Consider the following 13,334-nt stretch of genomic DNA (forward strand, 5'->3'; position numbering starts at 1 on the left):
ATTAGCCCAATCAAGGTCAGACTTTGCGATCAATTGAGTAAATCCCTCTATTGATGGATCCGAATGGCTGGGATTGCCTCTTCAGCAGCAGAAGGAGCAGCCACAGGACAATGAGGCTGGCACAGAAAAGGTAAAGCTGCACAAAAAGCACCAAAACCATGATGGTTCCAGAGGAAATCTCCTGCCTGCGGAGGGAAAGGCCTGAGGGTGGTCTGGGGAAGGCCAGTTTAAGAGCTTTGACAGGTATAGAATCCTGGAATATCTAGAGTTCCTGAAGGGACAGACAGGGATCATCAAGTCCAACTCCTGGCCTTGATCAGGAGAATCCCTACAAGCCTGAGAGTGTTGTTCAAATAGAGAGGATGAGGAGCTGCTGGAATGAGTCCAGAGGAGGCCAGGGAGATGCTCCAAAAGCTGAAGTCCCTCTGGAGCCAGGCTGGGAGAGCTGGGGGTGCTCACCTGGAGAGGAGAAGGGAAAGGAGACCTTGGAGCACCTTCCAGTGCCCCAAGGGACTGGAAGGTCAGCTGGAGAGGGACTGGGGACAAGGCCTGGAGTGCCAGAACAAGGGGAAATGGCTTTCCACTGCCAGAGGGCAGGGTTAGGTGGGGTATTGGGAAGAAATTCCTCTCTGTGAGGGCAGTGAGGCCCTCAAATGGATTTCCCAGAGAATACCCCATGGAAAGTAATTCTGGGTGAAGGGCTTGACTCCTTGGCTACCAGTCCAACCTTTACTCCAGGGGGTCACAAACACCTGCAGATCCCCCCCAAAAATGGAAGAATTCATTCAGTGAGAAGTTTTGTGGGGGTGGAGGGAGGCGGCTCCAAGGCCCCCAGGGCCAGAAGAGGTCCTTGTCCAAGGCTGACACACAGAACACTTCCCATTTCAGCTGATTCTGGCCCCAGATCAAATCCTGAATGGATCAGACTCAGCAGAGACCCCCCCCCCCCAGCCCAGAGATACCAACCACAAACATGGGCACAACCCACTTCTTCTCCTGTCACTTTCTTCCTGATTGTCAGCTGGAGTCATGACCTGGAACGGTGGTGGGTTTGTACCCAACCCGAAATTCCTGTCTCAGCCTGACCCATAACTTATGGGAAAGTTAATTTGTCATTGGCCTGGAGGACAGGGACAGGTTCTGGTGTCAGAGCAGCACCTGGAGGTCACTGTCAGGTTCAGTTGTCAGAGCAGGATGGAGGACAGTAACAGATTCAGGTATGTCAGAAGGTCTGGAGAACAATGGCAGGTTCAAATGTTTCACAGCAGGACCTGGAGGACAGTGACAGGTTCAGGTGTGTGAGAGGGGTCTTGAGGTCACTGACAGGTTTGGGTGTCACAGCAGCACCTGGAGGTCACCAGCAGATTCAGCTGTGTCAGAGAACTTGCCCTTGCACAGGCTCCAAACCTTCCAGTGACATTTTGTGACATTTTGTGGCTGTGTCCACCCCCACTAGACCAGCTGAGTCCCCAGGCCACGGGACAGGTAGAATTGATTCTACCACGCTCCGACAAAATTGGTCAGATAATGTGAGTTTTGGGGTCCTGCCTATAAACGCTGTGGATTATCATTCCACTCCAAGGACAGAACTAGGGAGTGTGGAAGGAGGATGAAGCTCAGGAAGCACCACCATCCCAAGGGTGGGAGGAGGAAGAGGAGGAATAGTCTCTGTCAGCAGCAGGTGAGGATGATGCAGTTGCCATAAGTTGTGCAAATCTGGCTCTACCCGTCCCAGCTGGAGCTGAGGCAGCCCTGGATGGAGCAGGGAGGGAGCAGGAGGCACTGCATTCCCAGGCAGCTCATCCAGGTCATGGGGCTGGGTGGCAGTAGCTGTTTTGTTCAGAGGAGGAACAGCATCCAACAGGGGCCAAGTCCAGCAGCAAAAGTGCTCAGATGTCAGTTCAACCTGTCCAAGCAAAGCTGGGGTGAATATTAATTAGATGAAAAGCCCAAATTTTTCTGCACAGCCACAGATGATGCTCTGGGACACAGATTTCTCTGGATGCCAGCACAAGTCAGCCCTGAAGCCTGGCAGTTGATTCACTCACAAGGAGCCCAAGGCAGGGTCGAAAGAGCAGGAAAGGAGGTGATGGAGTATTCAGGATTAAACATCAGGAGCCTAGTGTGGAAAGCAAAGGGAAGTTTCCCTTAGCTAAATTTCTTGGGAAGTTGCAGAGCTTTAGGTACCTTTGTAAATGTATTTGCCCACAGGAGCTTTAACCTCCTCCCAAGCCCAGATACTCTGTAGCTGTCACTGCTTCCATGAGCTGCTGATTTTGGTCTCTCTTGAGGAGGTCAGAGGGTTTTCTAGTGCACATCTGAGCTGTTTCTTTAGACCAGTCGAGTTGGAGGGGGACAAAACTGGGGGTGTTGCTGTTTGAAGTGCAGAGAGGGGACCAAAGGATGCTGATCCCCAATTTTAACCTCCTTTAACCTCTGCTTCTTAATTACTTCCTCTGAATGTCCAATCCTCCAGCTGCTCAGGAGAAGTGTGCCAGGTAAACACCAGTCTGGAGGATGCAGAGGGTGGTCTCCTTCCAGGTGACAAACCAGTGCTTTTCACAAAAGCAAATATTTCCTGCTCCCCAGCAAACCCAAATTGAGGGGAGTCTCCTCCATGTTTGCACAACGACCCACCCAGGGGAAAAAACATGGTGGCTCACAAGGCCCTCCCACCATAAACATGATTAGTAACAATTAAAAACTCATTACAGACCTAATTACAGCCAATTAAAAAAATCCCACTTGGGTTAACTTCCTAAGGAGCTCATAAAACACGGTACCAATTCAGTTTCTTCCCATGTTCTAATGTAAAAGATCCTGCACAGCCCTGATCCCAGAGAAGCAATGACTTTTCCCTGCTCTCCAACGCCAACCTGGTGGCACCCTCCTTTCAGGGAGTCCTGGAGAGTGAGAAGGTCTCCCCCAAGCCTCGTTCCCTCCAGTCTGAGCCTCCCCAGCTCCCTCAGCTGCTCCTCAGGATCTCTCCAGACGCTTCTCCTTGTGCTCCTGCCCTTCCCCAGCTCTGTTCCTGTCTCTGGACACGCTCCAGCCCCTCAGTGTCTTTCATGGCATCCCTGGATGAGATCCAGCAGCTCTCACAGTGCCTCACCGAGCAGGCAAAGGGGATCCCAACCCTTTCATCCCAGCACAATGCACTTGAGCAATTTCCTTCAACTCCCTTTTTCATGAGTGCAGCAGATGGGAATGATAAACCCCGGCACCTCTTGGCTCCTTTCCAGGAAAAACTCAGGGAACTCAGAAAAATCCCGTGGTTTTTGGCAGGATGGCGTCAGCACCTTTAGCTTCCTGGGCTTCAACAGGCTGGAGATCTCTGTCCTCTCTGCCACCTTCCCAAGGGTGTTCCCAGGACACTCCTGGGCTTTGAACCACCTGGGTCCATTTCTGTCCCTGGACTCTTCCCTGGGATGAGGAAGAAGGATATTATTTCAGACTCTTCCCTGGGATAAGGAAGAGGGCCATGACTTTTTGATCTTTCTCATCCCAACCTATGAATTTTAGAATCAGAAATGTTGATTTTGACTCAAACAGGAGGATAAGACACATTGCAGCCTGTTGTAAACATAATTCAGAAGTCTGGAGGGTGAACTGGAAGGAAATTTGGGGGTAAATAAGAAAAACAGCAGGAAAGTAACACTGGTTCAAATTAAAACAATCATTTCTTCCTTATTTTGTTCATTTAGATGACAAGGATTTGACAACATTGATCTCCATTTCCATATTTTTATCTGTGCCAGATCAATCATAGAATCATGGAATGGCTGAAGTAGGAAAGGACCTTAAATCCCATCTGGTCCCACTCCCCATAACACACACACTGCAGAGAAGTCAGGGCTGATTCACCTCTCACCCCTCCCAGAGCTACAGAAGAATCCAGTCAAGCGTTAATCAAATTAATTTGGTTGCAATGGGATGTAATTTGGAGAGGGCTAATGACTAAGCTGGCTGAGCAACCTGGAGCTCTGACGGCAGGTTCTGGGCCCTGGCTTATTCTTTCACGCTGTTGGGTTTTTTTCCTTTGTGAGTAATTTGTGTCCACTCAGAGTTGTCAGACCTTCCCACCACTCACAGGAACTGGTGTAAGAGCCTAGCCAGACAGGCAGAGGGTGCTGCTCATCCTTGTGCCAGCCCTGGGGAGGATTTATCCTCCTCACCCTGGCTCCAACCCCCCACTGGAGACTCGTCCGTGGCAGGAGCTGGAATGAGATGTTCACAGAATGTGGGAAGGGATCCTAAAGTCCATGCAGTTCCACTCCTGCCGTGGGCTGGTGCAGCATGGCAGGGTGGTAGAAATGCTGCAACCTTCTTTGAGTCATTTCCTTCAGAAGCTGCTCAGAGAAAGGCCACGAGAACAGCACACACATCCCACAGATAGCTCAACGGAGGAAAGGCAGAAAGGGCCTTTGTGTGATATATTCCAGAGAGAGTTTATTGCATCCACCACACCAAAAGGATCAGAGACAAAATCATGTGGTCTGCACGACTTCAGTGTGGGGTCAGTGACCAATGACCTGAGGGCACAGGGGCGGGCAAAGGGCAGCAACCTGTAGGGGCAATGAGGGATAAATAATTGGGGTGGGCAGTGTCAACTGGCCAATGGAGGAGGCAATCTAATGTAGATTGGCAGTAGTGCTGCAGAGCACCATGGGCTGAGTCCTCTCTATCAGCTTAGAATGGGAAAAACTCTATGGTATATTCTTCCAAGGCAAGGCCCTGGGGATTTCCCTGAGGAGGAGGATTCAGAGGATTCCACAATAGGCAGGAACACCTTCCATTAGACCAGGTTGCTCCAAGCTCCTGCCCACCTCCAGCCAGCCCAAGCCCCAAATGGGAATAATGAATCCTAGTTCTCACGGTGATGCCCGAGGAAACACCTTGACATTCCCACAAGATCATCTAAATCAGCTCAAAATAGGATTATGGAAGGGTTTGGGTTGGACAGGATCTTAAAGCTCATGCCATTCCACCCTCTGCTATAGACAGGAACAACTTCTTCCATCCCAGATTGCTCAAAGCCCCATCCAGCCTGGCCTTGGACACTTCCAGGGATGGGGCAATCTCATGGAAGTCCATTCCAGTGCCTCATCACTCTCACAGGGAGGAATTCCTTCCCAACATTCCATCTAACTCTCCTCTTTTCCAGTTTGAAGCCATCACCTCTTGTCCCATCACTCCCTTTCCAGGCCCCTCTCCAGCTCTCCTGGAGCCCCTTGGAAAGGGCTTAAAGGTCTCCTTTCCCTTCTCTGCAGGTGAGCACCCCCAGATCTTCCAGCCTGGCCCCAGAGGAGCTCCAGCCCTCGGAGCAGCCCTGTGGCCTCCTCTGGACTCTCTCCAGTACCTCCTCATGCTCCCTGTGCTGGACCCCCGGGCTGGAGCAGCTCTGCAGGTGGGGTCTCGCCTGAGCAGAGCAGAACAGCCCCTCCCCTGCTGCTCATGCTGGAGACTCAGCCCAGGCTCGGGGGTCTCTGGGATGGGGCTGATCCAGCTCTCCCCCATCAGTACCCCCAAGTCCTTCTCTCAGGCCTGCTCTCAATTCTTTCTCTGTTCAGTTTGTATTTGTCCTGCGATCACCCTGACCCAGGGCAAACCCGTGCTTCTCCCCTGCTGGGGAGCACCAAGTGATGAGACAACACAAAAATATCTTCAGCTCTCTGCAGTTTATTGGTACTGAAGGACCCTGGGGCCAGAGCACTGGCAGGAAGCAGCTGATTCACATGACAGAGGGGAGCAACAGGGCCACACATTCCAGGCAGGAAGGAGAGGAGGGAGAAGGATCCGTAAAAGATTAAAGCTGCCAAATTACTCCACCTTGGGGAAGGTGGACAACTCCAGAGACCTGTTTCTCACTCCTAAATCTGACTGTGGGGCATCATCTCCTTCCTTCTGTTCATGTGGGCTCCTGACACAGCTGGAGCAGGATGAGGGGGACCCATGAGGGGTGCAAGGGAAACACAGGCCTTAAAAAGTGACAGGAAAGAGCAGTTTTCCACAAGCTCTTCCTCAGCTGGTGCAGCAGCGCCGGGGAGCTCTGCAGGGCTGGGGACCCACGAGGGAGATGTTTCACCCAGTGGGGCTCAGTGAGAGCCAGGCTGGGCCAGAGGGATGTGTCTTGATTTCAACCTCACTTTGGGGAGATTTCCCCCAGACACAGTTTCTTTCCTCCTGAATACCAATGGGGATGGAAGGGGCTGTGCTGCTGGTGGGAGGAAGAGGAAGGTGCTGCTTTCCCTGGGAGGACGGACATGAGGGCTCAGTATTTGAGCCCGGAGGATTTGACCGTCGTGGTGGTGACGCATCTCCGCACAGAGGAGGAGCCCCCCCCAGCCATGAAGCTGCCACCTGCAGTGCTGCACATCCTCCCACTCCCAGAGGAGAAGCCTCCACTGAGGATCCCTCCTCCCACACCACAGCTGCCGCCAATGATGTTCCCACCACCGACTGTGCACACTGCTCCTCCGCTCAGGCCATTGCTGGCTCCGAAGCTGCCAGATCTGCCTCCGCACACGGTGGTTCTGCCCACCACAGCTGGAAGAGAGGGAGAGGCTCATTGAACACTAGGCAACATCCTGGGAATCTTTACAAAACCAAGGATAAAGGTAACTCGGCACAGAAAACAATGTGTGAATACTTACAGACATTCACATTGGAGGGGTTCTCTAAGCAGAGCCTGTGTAGGGAGAGGAACATCAGTTATAAATCTATATACAGTCAGAATCAAAACTCTTCCCCAAATATTCCATTTATATCTTGTTTCATATAAGATCAATCCAGCCCCCTGAGAAGTATTCCCTGTGGGAACCATGTTTCTGTTTGGGCTTCAAAATACAGAGGAAAAAAAGGAGAGTACCAAATTTTGATGTTAAATGTGTTGTGAGGGATGATTAAAGATGAATCTGTCCCAAGATGGGAGAGAACCCTGGCCCAGCCAATGATGGGAGGTCTCACCTGTTCTCCTCCCCCTCCAGCAGCTTCCTGTACATAGCAATCTCAACATCCAGTGCAATCTTGATGTTCAGCAGCTCCTGGTACTCCTTCAGCAAGCGAGCCAGCTCCTCCTTGTCCTTGCTCAGGGCACATTCCAGCTCTTCCAGCTTCCTCCTGGCATCCTTGGTGGCCATCTCCCCCCTCTCCTCAGCTTCAGCAATGGCTGACTGCAGATGATGGTTCTGTGGAGAAGAAAGTAAATTTCATAATTCCCTCTGCCCACCCTCTACTGGAGCATCCTCATGGCACAAACTGGAGGGAAAACAGAAAGAACCCATGAGACACTGGACAACCCCCACCTGCTTCTTCACATTCTCAATCTCTGTCCGCAGCCTTTGGACATTCCTGGACAGCTCCTGGATCTCAATCTTGGTGTTGCGGAGGCTGTCCCCGTGCCGGCCGGCTGTGCTCTGGAGCTCTTCATACTGTAAGAATGGGGACAAAGACACCCATCAGGAACAAAACTGACCAAAAGCTCAGGTGGTTCAAACTGCAGGGATTGTCCTAGGAGCCTCGAGCCCTTCCCACTCACCCGGCTCTGGTACCAGGCCTCGGCCTCAGCCCGGCTGTTTTGGGCAATCTGCTCGTACTGGCGCCGGACCTCCTCGATGATGCTGTCCAGGTCCAGGTGCCGGTTGTTGTCCATGGACACCACCACGGACAGGTCCCGGCTGATCGTCTGCATCTGAGCCAGCTCCTGCAAACAAGACATGAGTCACCATCTCAAGCCTAAATCCACCCAGACACCCTGTCCAACCTCAATGTTTGCCCTCCTCATTGCAACACCAGTCCCCCAGGAGAAGAGAGATCTCCTACCTCCTCGTAGATGCACCTCAGGAAGTTGATTTCATCTGTCAGAGCTCCCACCTTGGCTTCCAGCTCAACTTTGGTCATGTAGGCACAGTCCACATCCTAAAGGAAAGATCTCAGAATTGGACCAGGGCTTCCTTTCATCGCACAAGAACTGTTGTCTCTTCCTGTTGGGATCTGCCCATCTTGGAGCAGAGGCCTTCCCCTGTCTTTACCTCCTGTCCCCCCTCACCCTATCCCTGCTGGTGTCTTCCAGACTCACCTTCTTCAGCACCACAAACTCGTTCTCAGCAGCCGTGCGACGGTTGATCTCCTCTTCGTACCTGAGGCAGGGCAGAAGAAGGTGAGACTCTGAGACCCCTGGTCACTCCACCTGCGGGTTCTCCACATCATCTCCGCTCTCCTGGCTCGTCCCTCCCTGTCTGTCCCCTGCACTCACTTGGTCTTGAACTCCTCCACATATTGCCTCATGTTCTGCAGCTCCGATTCCAGCTGGCCCCGCTGCCCCAGCAGAGACTCCAGCCTCCTCCGGAGGTTCTGGATGTAATTCTCAAAGATCACATCCAGGTTCTTCCTTGGCCCCGAAGGCCCTTGCTGCTGGAGCAGCTCCCACTTGGTGGAGAGCACCTTGTTCTGCTGCTCCAGGAATCGGACCTATAGCCAACAAAGGGATGTGAGACATTAACCAGAGAGACATCTACTGCTGAAACCTCCTGGGAGCTTTGGAAAGCCATGGGAATCCTTCCCCAAAACCCTTCCCACTGCTTCCAAGGGGAAAATTCCTCCCTTCTTTCTCGTTTTTTTCCCCATTATCCTTAAATTCCTCTTTTCTCCTCCTGCATTTATGCATTTATGCTCTCTTTTTTTTTTCTTTTTTTTTTGTTTGGGGGGGGTGGTAGTTACTGAAATGCTTCCATTCCAATCCTACAAATTATTTCCAATACCAGTAGGGATTTTTTGACATTAATTTTCAGGAGCATCAGATCCTTTTTAACGTACCAGTGAATTAAATCCCTTTGGTCTCCGTATTCAAGAACGTTCCCCTTATCAGACACAGAAATTATTCCATATGCACATCATGTATTTAAAAGACATGGAGCACACTTATAACCAACATTCTCCCAGTTCAGATAATTAAAGGGAGCTCATCTCGCTTAAACTGAAAGAAGAAATGGTTGGGAAATTTTTAAAATTTCATTCCTTGATTTTAAGTTCCTTGAGAAAAAATTATCCCAGAGAAAGGACAGACTTAAAGAAACACTTTGGTCACTGAGTATATACCCATCCCTTTGGCTTGTCTGCGCTGGATTGAAAACCAGTGTGCATCCACCAAACCTGGAGAAAGTTGTTCAGTTTTTCTGTGGATGCTAAATTTTGACACTTCCTCAGGAGGAAACCAGATGGAAACCAAAGGAAACAATTACAGCCCAACACTGAGCTGAGAAGGACGATATTTCCTTCTCTAGAGCACAAGGAATTCCTGCAGTTTTCCCATTCCCAAGCAAATCCAGCTCCAACCTCTCACCTTGTCAATGAAGGAGGCAAACTGGTTGTTCAGAGTCTTGATCTGCTCCTTCTCCTGGCACTTCACTTGCTGGATCTGAGGGTCAATGTCAACATGGACTGGCCGCAGGAGGGTTGGGTCCACCTGCACCGGTTGGATGCCTCCAGGGAACCCAGGACCACCTCTGATGGGGCCACAAAAGCCACCCATTCCTCCACCAATGACACCTCCTCCAAAGCCACCAAATCCTCCTGGAAATCCTCCACCAAAGCCACCAATTCTACATCCGTAGCCATTGCCATAAGAGCTGCCCATGGAAATCCTTGTGCTGCCCCCCAGGTTGTGGAGGCTCCGGCTGCTGAATCCTCCGCAGCGTCCACTGCCACCTCCGATCCCCCTGGATGTGGAGAACGAGCTGTAGCTGATCCTGCTCCGGCTGCCGCCTCCAAAGCCACCACCAACAGCAGAGCAGGAGCTAAAGCCCCTTTTGCTCCCAACTCCGAAGCTCCTGCAGACAGACTGACGAGACATGACTGCTTCTCCTCCAAAGAGCCAAAACTGGGGAAGATGAGGAGATCCACAGAGCTGAGCTGGTGCTGAGGGCAGAGAGAAGTGCTCAGAGTCTTCTCTGTCTCCACAGCTCCAGGCATTCCCTTTTATCTGCTCCTGGAGGTGGGCTGGGACAGCTTGGGCGTGAAGAGGAAACAAATTTACTGTCTTCATCAGCTTGGTGCGGTTAACAGATTTTTTGCCAAATTGGTGACTCCACCCAGAAATCCGCTTCGCCATGCAGAGGGAAAAGCAGGAGCACTGAGGCAGGTCTCTGTGAGTAAGTGGACTCCCATATCTTTATGTCATCTGGAAAAATATATTTTACAGTGGTGTTGTCATGTTCTTCCCTCCTCCCACTTCCCTGCCTGCTCCTAACAACTCCACAGGTTGTCTGACTCCAGATTTTTTGCCTGACACTCCACACCAGGCAAGGATTTTGGTGAAACCCAGATAGAATGAGGCTTTCACAATTCCCCCAAGCAAACATTGCATCTCCTTGTTAAGCAGAAAATTCCCAATGGCTTTCCAAGTGGAAAAATGCCGCATCGTTAGCATTTAACAGGGGTCAGCATTTCTGGTTTTAACCGGAAAGGTGCTGCCTAGTTCCTTCCTAAGAGCATCATGTGGGATTTTTCCCTCTAAAGTGTGTCCCACAAAATCTGAGACAACCAGGTCCTGGGATTCTGAGCACCAGAGCAAGAGAACAAGGAAGCACTCTTTGCTTGTGCTTTTCCAGTGGCCACAGGGATTGTCAAACCACAGAGGATGGAAAGGACGCTCCAGGCAGTAGATGACTGTAATGTCAGACGGTAATGATGACTGACAATAATGTTCCATTTCATGCACCAGCTCCGCAGCAATGTGTTCGGACACTCACGTGAAGAACATCTTGTGATGTACCTTCTGAGCCTCACTAACCAGATAAATATTTTTGTTACATTTATTGATTTTATTGGTAAAAAACACCAACATTTCCTTTGTTTTTATTTCCGGAAAATCATGAATAAAAGTCAAGGGAAATACATATCTTGAAGCACTTCACCACTCAAAAAAAACCCTTTCTTTAAGCTTCCCAGGTGCATGTGTTGAGTTTCACATCAGAGAGATTTGGGCAGGTAAATGTGGTTTGAAAGCATCCCTAGGAACCAGCTGGTGGCCATGGACACAGCAAACACTTTGGATAAACAGCCCAGGAAAACACATCCAAAAGGCACTGGAGGAATCAGAAACAGGAATTTCATTGATTGTCACTGGGATGAGGCTTCTGGAGCCACATACTGTGTGGAATGGGAGGAAGGAGAGGATGTTACCCTTGATGGGGGATTCAAATGTTGGCCAAGATTATTCCACCCTTAAGGACTCAACAGCTGCCAGCAGTTATTCAGCAATTGAAGGATGCAACAGTTGGCCAAGGATCATCCCTCCATTAAGGGACTAAACAGTTGCCAAAGGGCTATCCCACCCTCGGGGGACACAAGTCATGGTTGGCCAAAGGTTACCCAGGTGTGTGTTCCTGCAGCTGGAGAGTGGACAGCACCCCCAAAGCACAGAGGGGACACCCTCCTTTCCAAAAGCAGCTGCAATCAAGATGGGCTGGTTTCTCCATGGTCATCTCCCAGATGGACATTTAAGCTCTCCAGACCATTCAGCAGCCCAGCCCACTTGCTCATGACGAGCAGCCCAGGGCAGCTGCAGAGTGGCTCAGGTTTAGGTGGAGAAAACAGGTTGTCCCTTCTCCTGGCCTCCCTCCCAGCTGCCAAACCCATGGGATGAAGGCACCAGCACTTCACTGGAATATCCCACGAGGAGGTTCCACAGTGAGGAGGAAGATCTGCAAAGTCAGCCAGATGCCTGGGTGCTGACCACACTCAGCTCCTGCAGATAAGACGCCCAGATTGAGTCACTCTGACGTCTTCAGACAAGATGTGCAGATTATTCCAAACCTGGAGTCACCCGAGTCTCCTCCAGGTAAAACTCGACAGGCAGCTGGGCTCCAGCCATGCCCTTAGATCTCTTGCGCAAGGAGCTGTGCACAGCAGAATCATCAACACCAAGGAAAATGTGAACTCGGCAGAAAACATGGATTGAGACCGAGCCACGCTTTGGCTTCTCATCTGACCCAGCCAGGAGCACGGAGGAGGTGTTGCAATGACTCTTCACAGCAGCGCTACAACGCCACGTAAAGTTTGTTGTAAAGTTTAGAAGAAACAGGCTCTTAAAATTATACACCGAAACAGGTGATTAAGTACCAAAACAGGTGACTCTTGCCCCAAGCCAAACCTCAAAGTGCTCCTGGCACAACACCAGCTTCGCACACGCATTGCCTACTCAGCATCTTTATTTGGGCCAAACCCAGCTACAAATCCAGCTTCAGCACCCTTCAACATGGGGAGAACTCCCTTTTCCAAGAGCCCACTGCCTTTCCTGGACCTCTTCCTCAGTCTGCAGGTTCCTGATCCACTCTGGGAACATCAGCAACTCCCAGAGGCTGTTGTGGGACTCCTGAACCACCACTGACAGCATTTTCTGCCTCTTTGATCTCTCCAGGTGGTGGAGGAACCACAGATCAAACACTCCGGACTCCCCTCCCAAACTCCCATGTAGGAAAGACATTTTTGTGCTGCTCCTGTGAGCCAGCAAAGGCTTCCTGAAGATAAGGAAAGCCCCGTATCTCTCTCAAGGAAGTTACCAAGGCTATCACCATGACAACATGAAGAAAGAGAGAAAGTGAAAAGATATGGACTTTATTTGGCTTACAGAGTGACATGGCTCCTTTTCACCTATTGTTTCTTTTTCATGACCAATGGGCAGTGTATGTGTTTGTTAAGCAAATGTAAATATCCTGTAAAACTATAAAGGCAACATGTTGCTTTAATAAACGGCCCTAAACAGCCTTCTGAGCCGTGTCACACTCTATAGTGACACCCCCACCTTGAGCTCCTCCAAATCTCTTCTGCTCCTGGAGCAAGGATGAGCCGCTGGGGACCTAATCAACTTCTCAGGGTCAGGATGGTACCTGAGCTCATGGATGGGGATGAATCACACCTTCCCAGCCCATCGTGTGTTCCCACGGCTGGTCAGGGATGGTACCTGGCTCTCCAGTGCTCCCCCTGCTCTCTGGGTGCCAAGCTGTGCATCCCACCTGGCTATCTCACAGCCCAGGTGTGCACCAGAGGCAGGTGCTTGACCAACATCCTGATCCATTGTTATCTGTGTTCACCAGCTCCCCCACCCAAGGGGCTCCTACCCTGCCACTCTCTCATCACAACCTAAAGACCATTCAGACACAGAAAACTCAGATGATTCTTATCCACTGTTGGCTCCCACCTGCTGCTGCTGATTCTCATCATCCATCAGCCCCTGTGGGTCTCTACTGATCTGGCAACGAGGCACTGGGAATGTTCATGACCAAATCTGAGGTTTCGGCAGACCCTTTGCAGAGCTTCCAAAATCCAAGAGGGAC

At 50.9% G+C, this 13,334-nt stretch overlaps 1 protein-coding gene across 1 annotated transcript; it reads right to left on the reverse strand.

The window, feature by feature from the left end:
• Positions 1–6,271: 6,271 nt before the first annotated feature.
• LOC311164262 (keratin, type II cytoskeletal 6A-like) lies at positions 6,272–9,850 on the reverse strand (the record flags this gene model as incomplete). Its single annotated transcript, XM_084223644.1, has 9 exons — positions 6,272–6,546; positions 6,654–6,688; positions 6,967–7,187; positions 7,305–7,430; positions 7,538–7,702; positions 7,822–7,917; positions 8,078–8,138; positions 8,255–8,469; positions 9,341–9,850. 9 exons carry the CDS (start codon positions 9,848–9,850, stop codon positions 6,272–6,274), a joined length of 1,704 nt encoding a protein of 567 aa, XP_084079770.1.
• Positions 9,851–13,334: the final 3,484 nt, after the last annotated feature.

Source organism: Fringilla coelebs (genome assembly GCF_963513975.1).
Source record: "Fringilla coelebs genome assembly, chromosome: 30".
Classification (NCBI taxonomy): domain Eukaryota; kingdom Metazoa; phylum Chordata; class Aves; order Passeriformes; family Fringillidae; genus Fringilla; species Fringilla coelebs.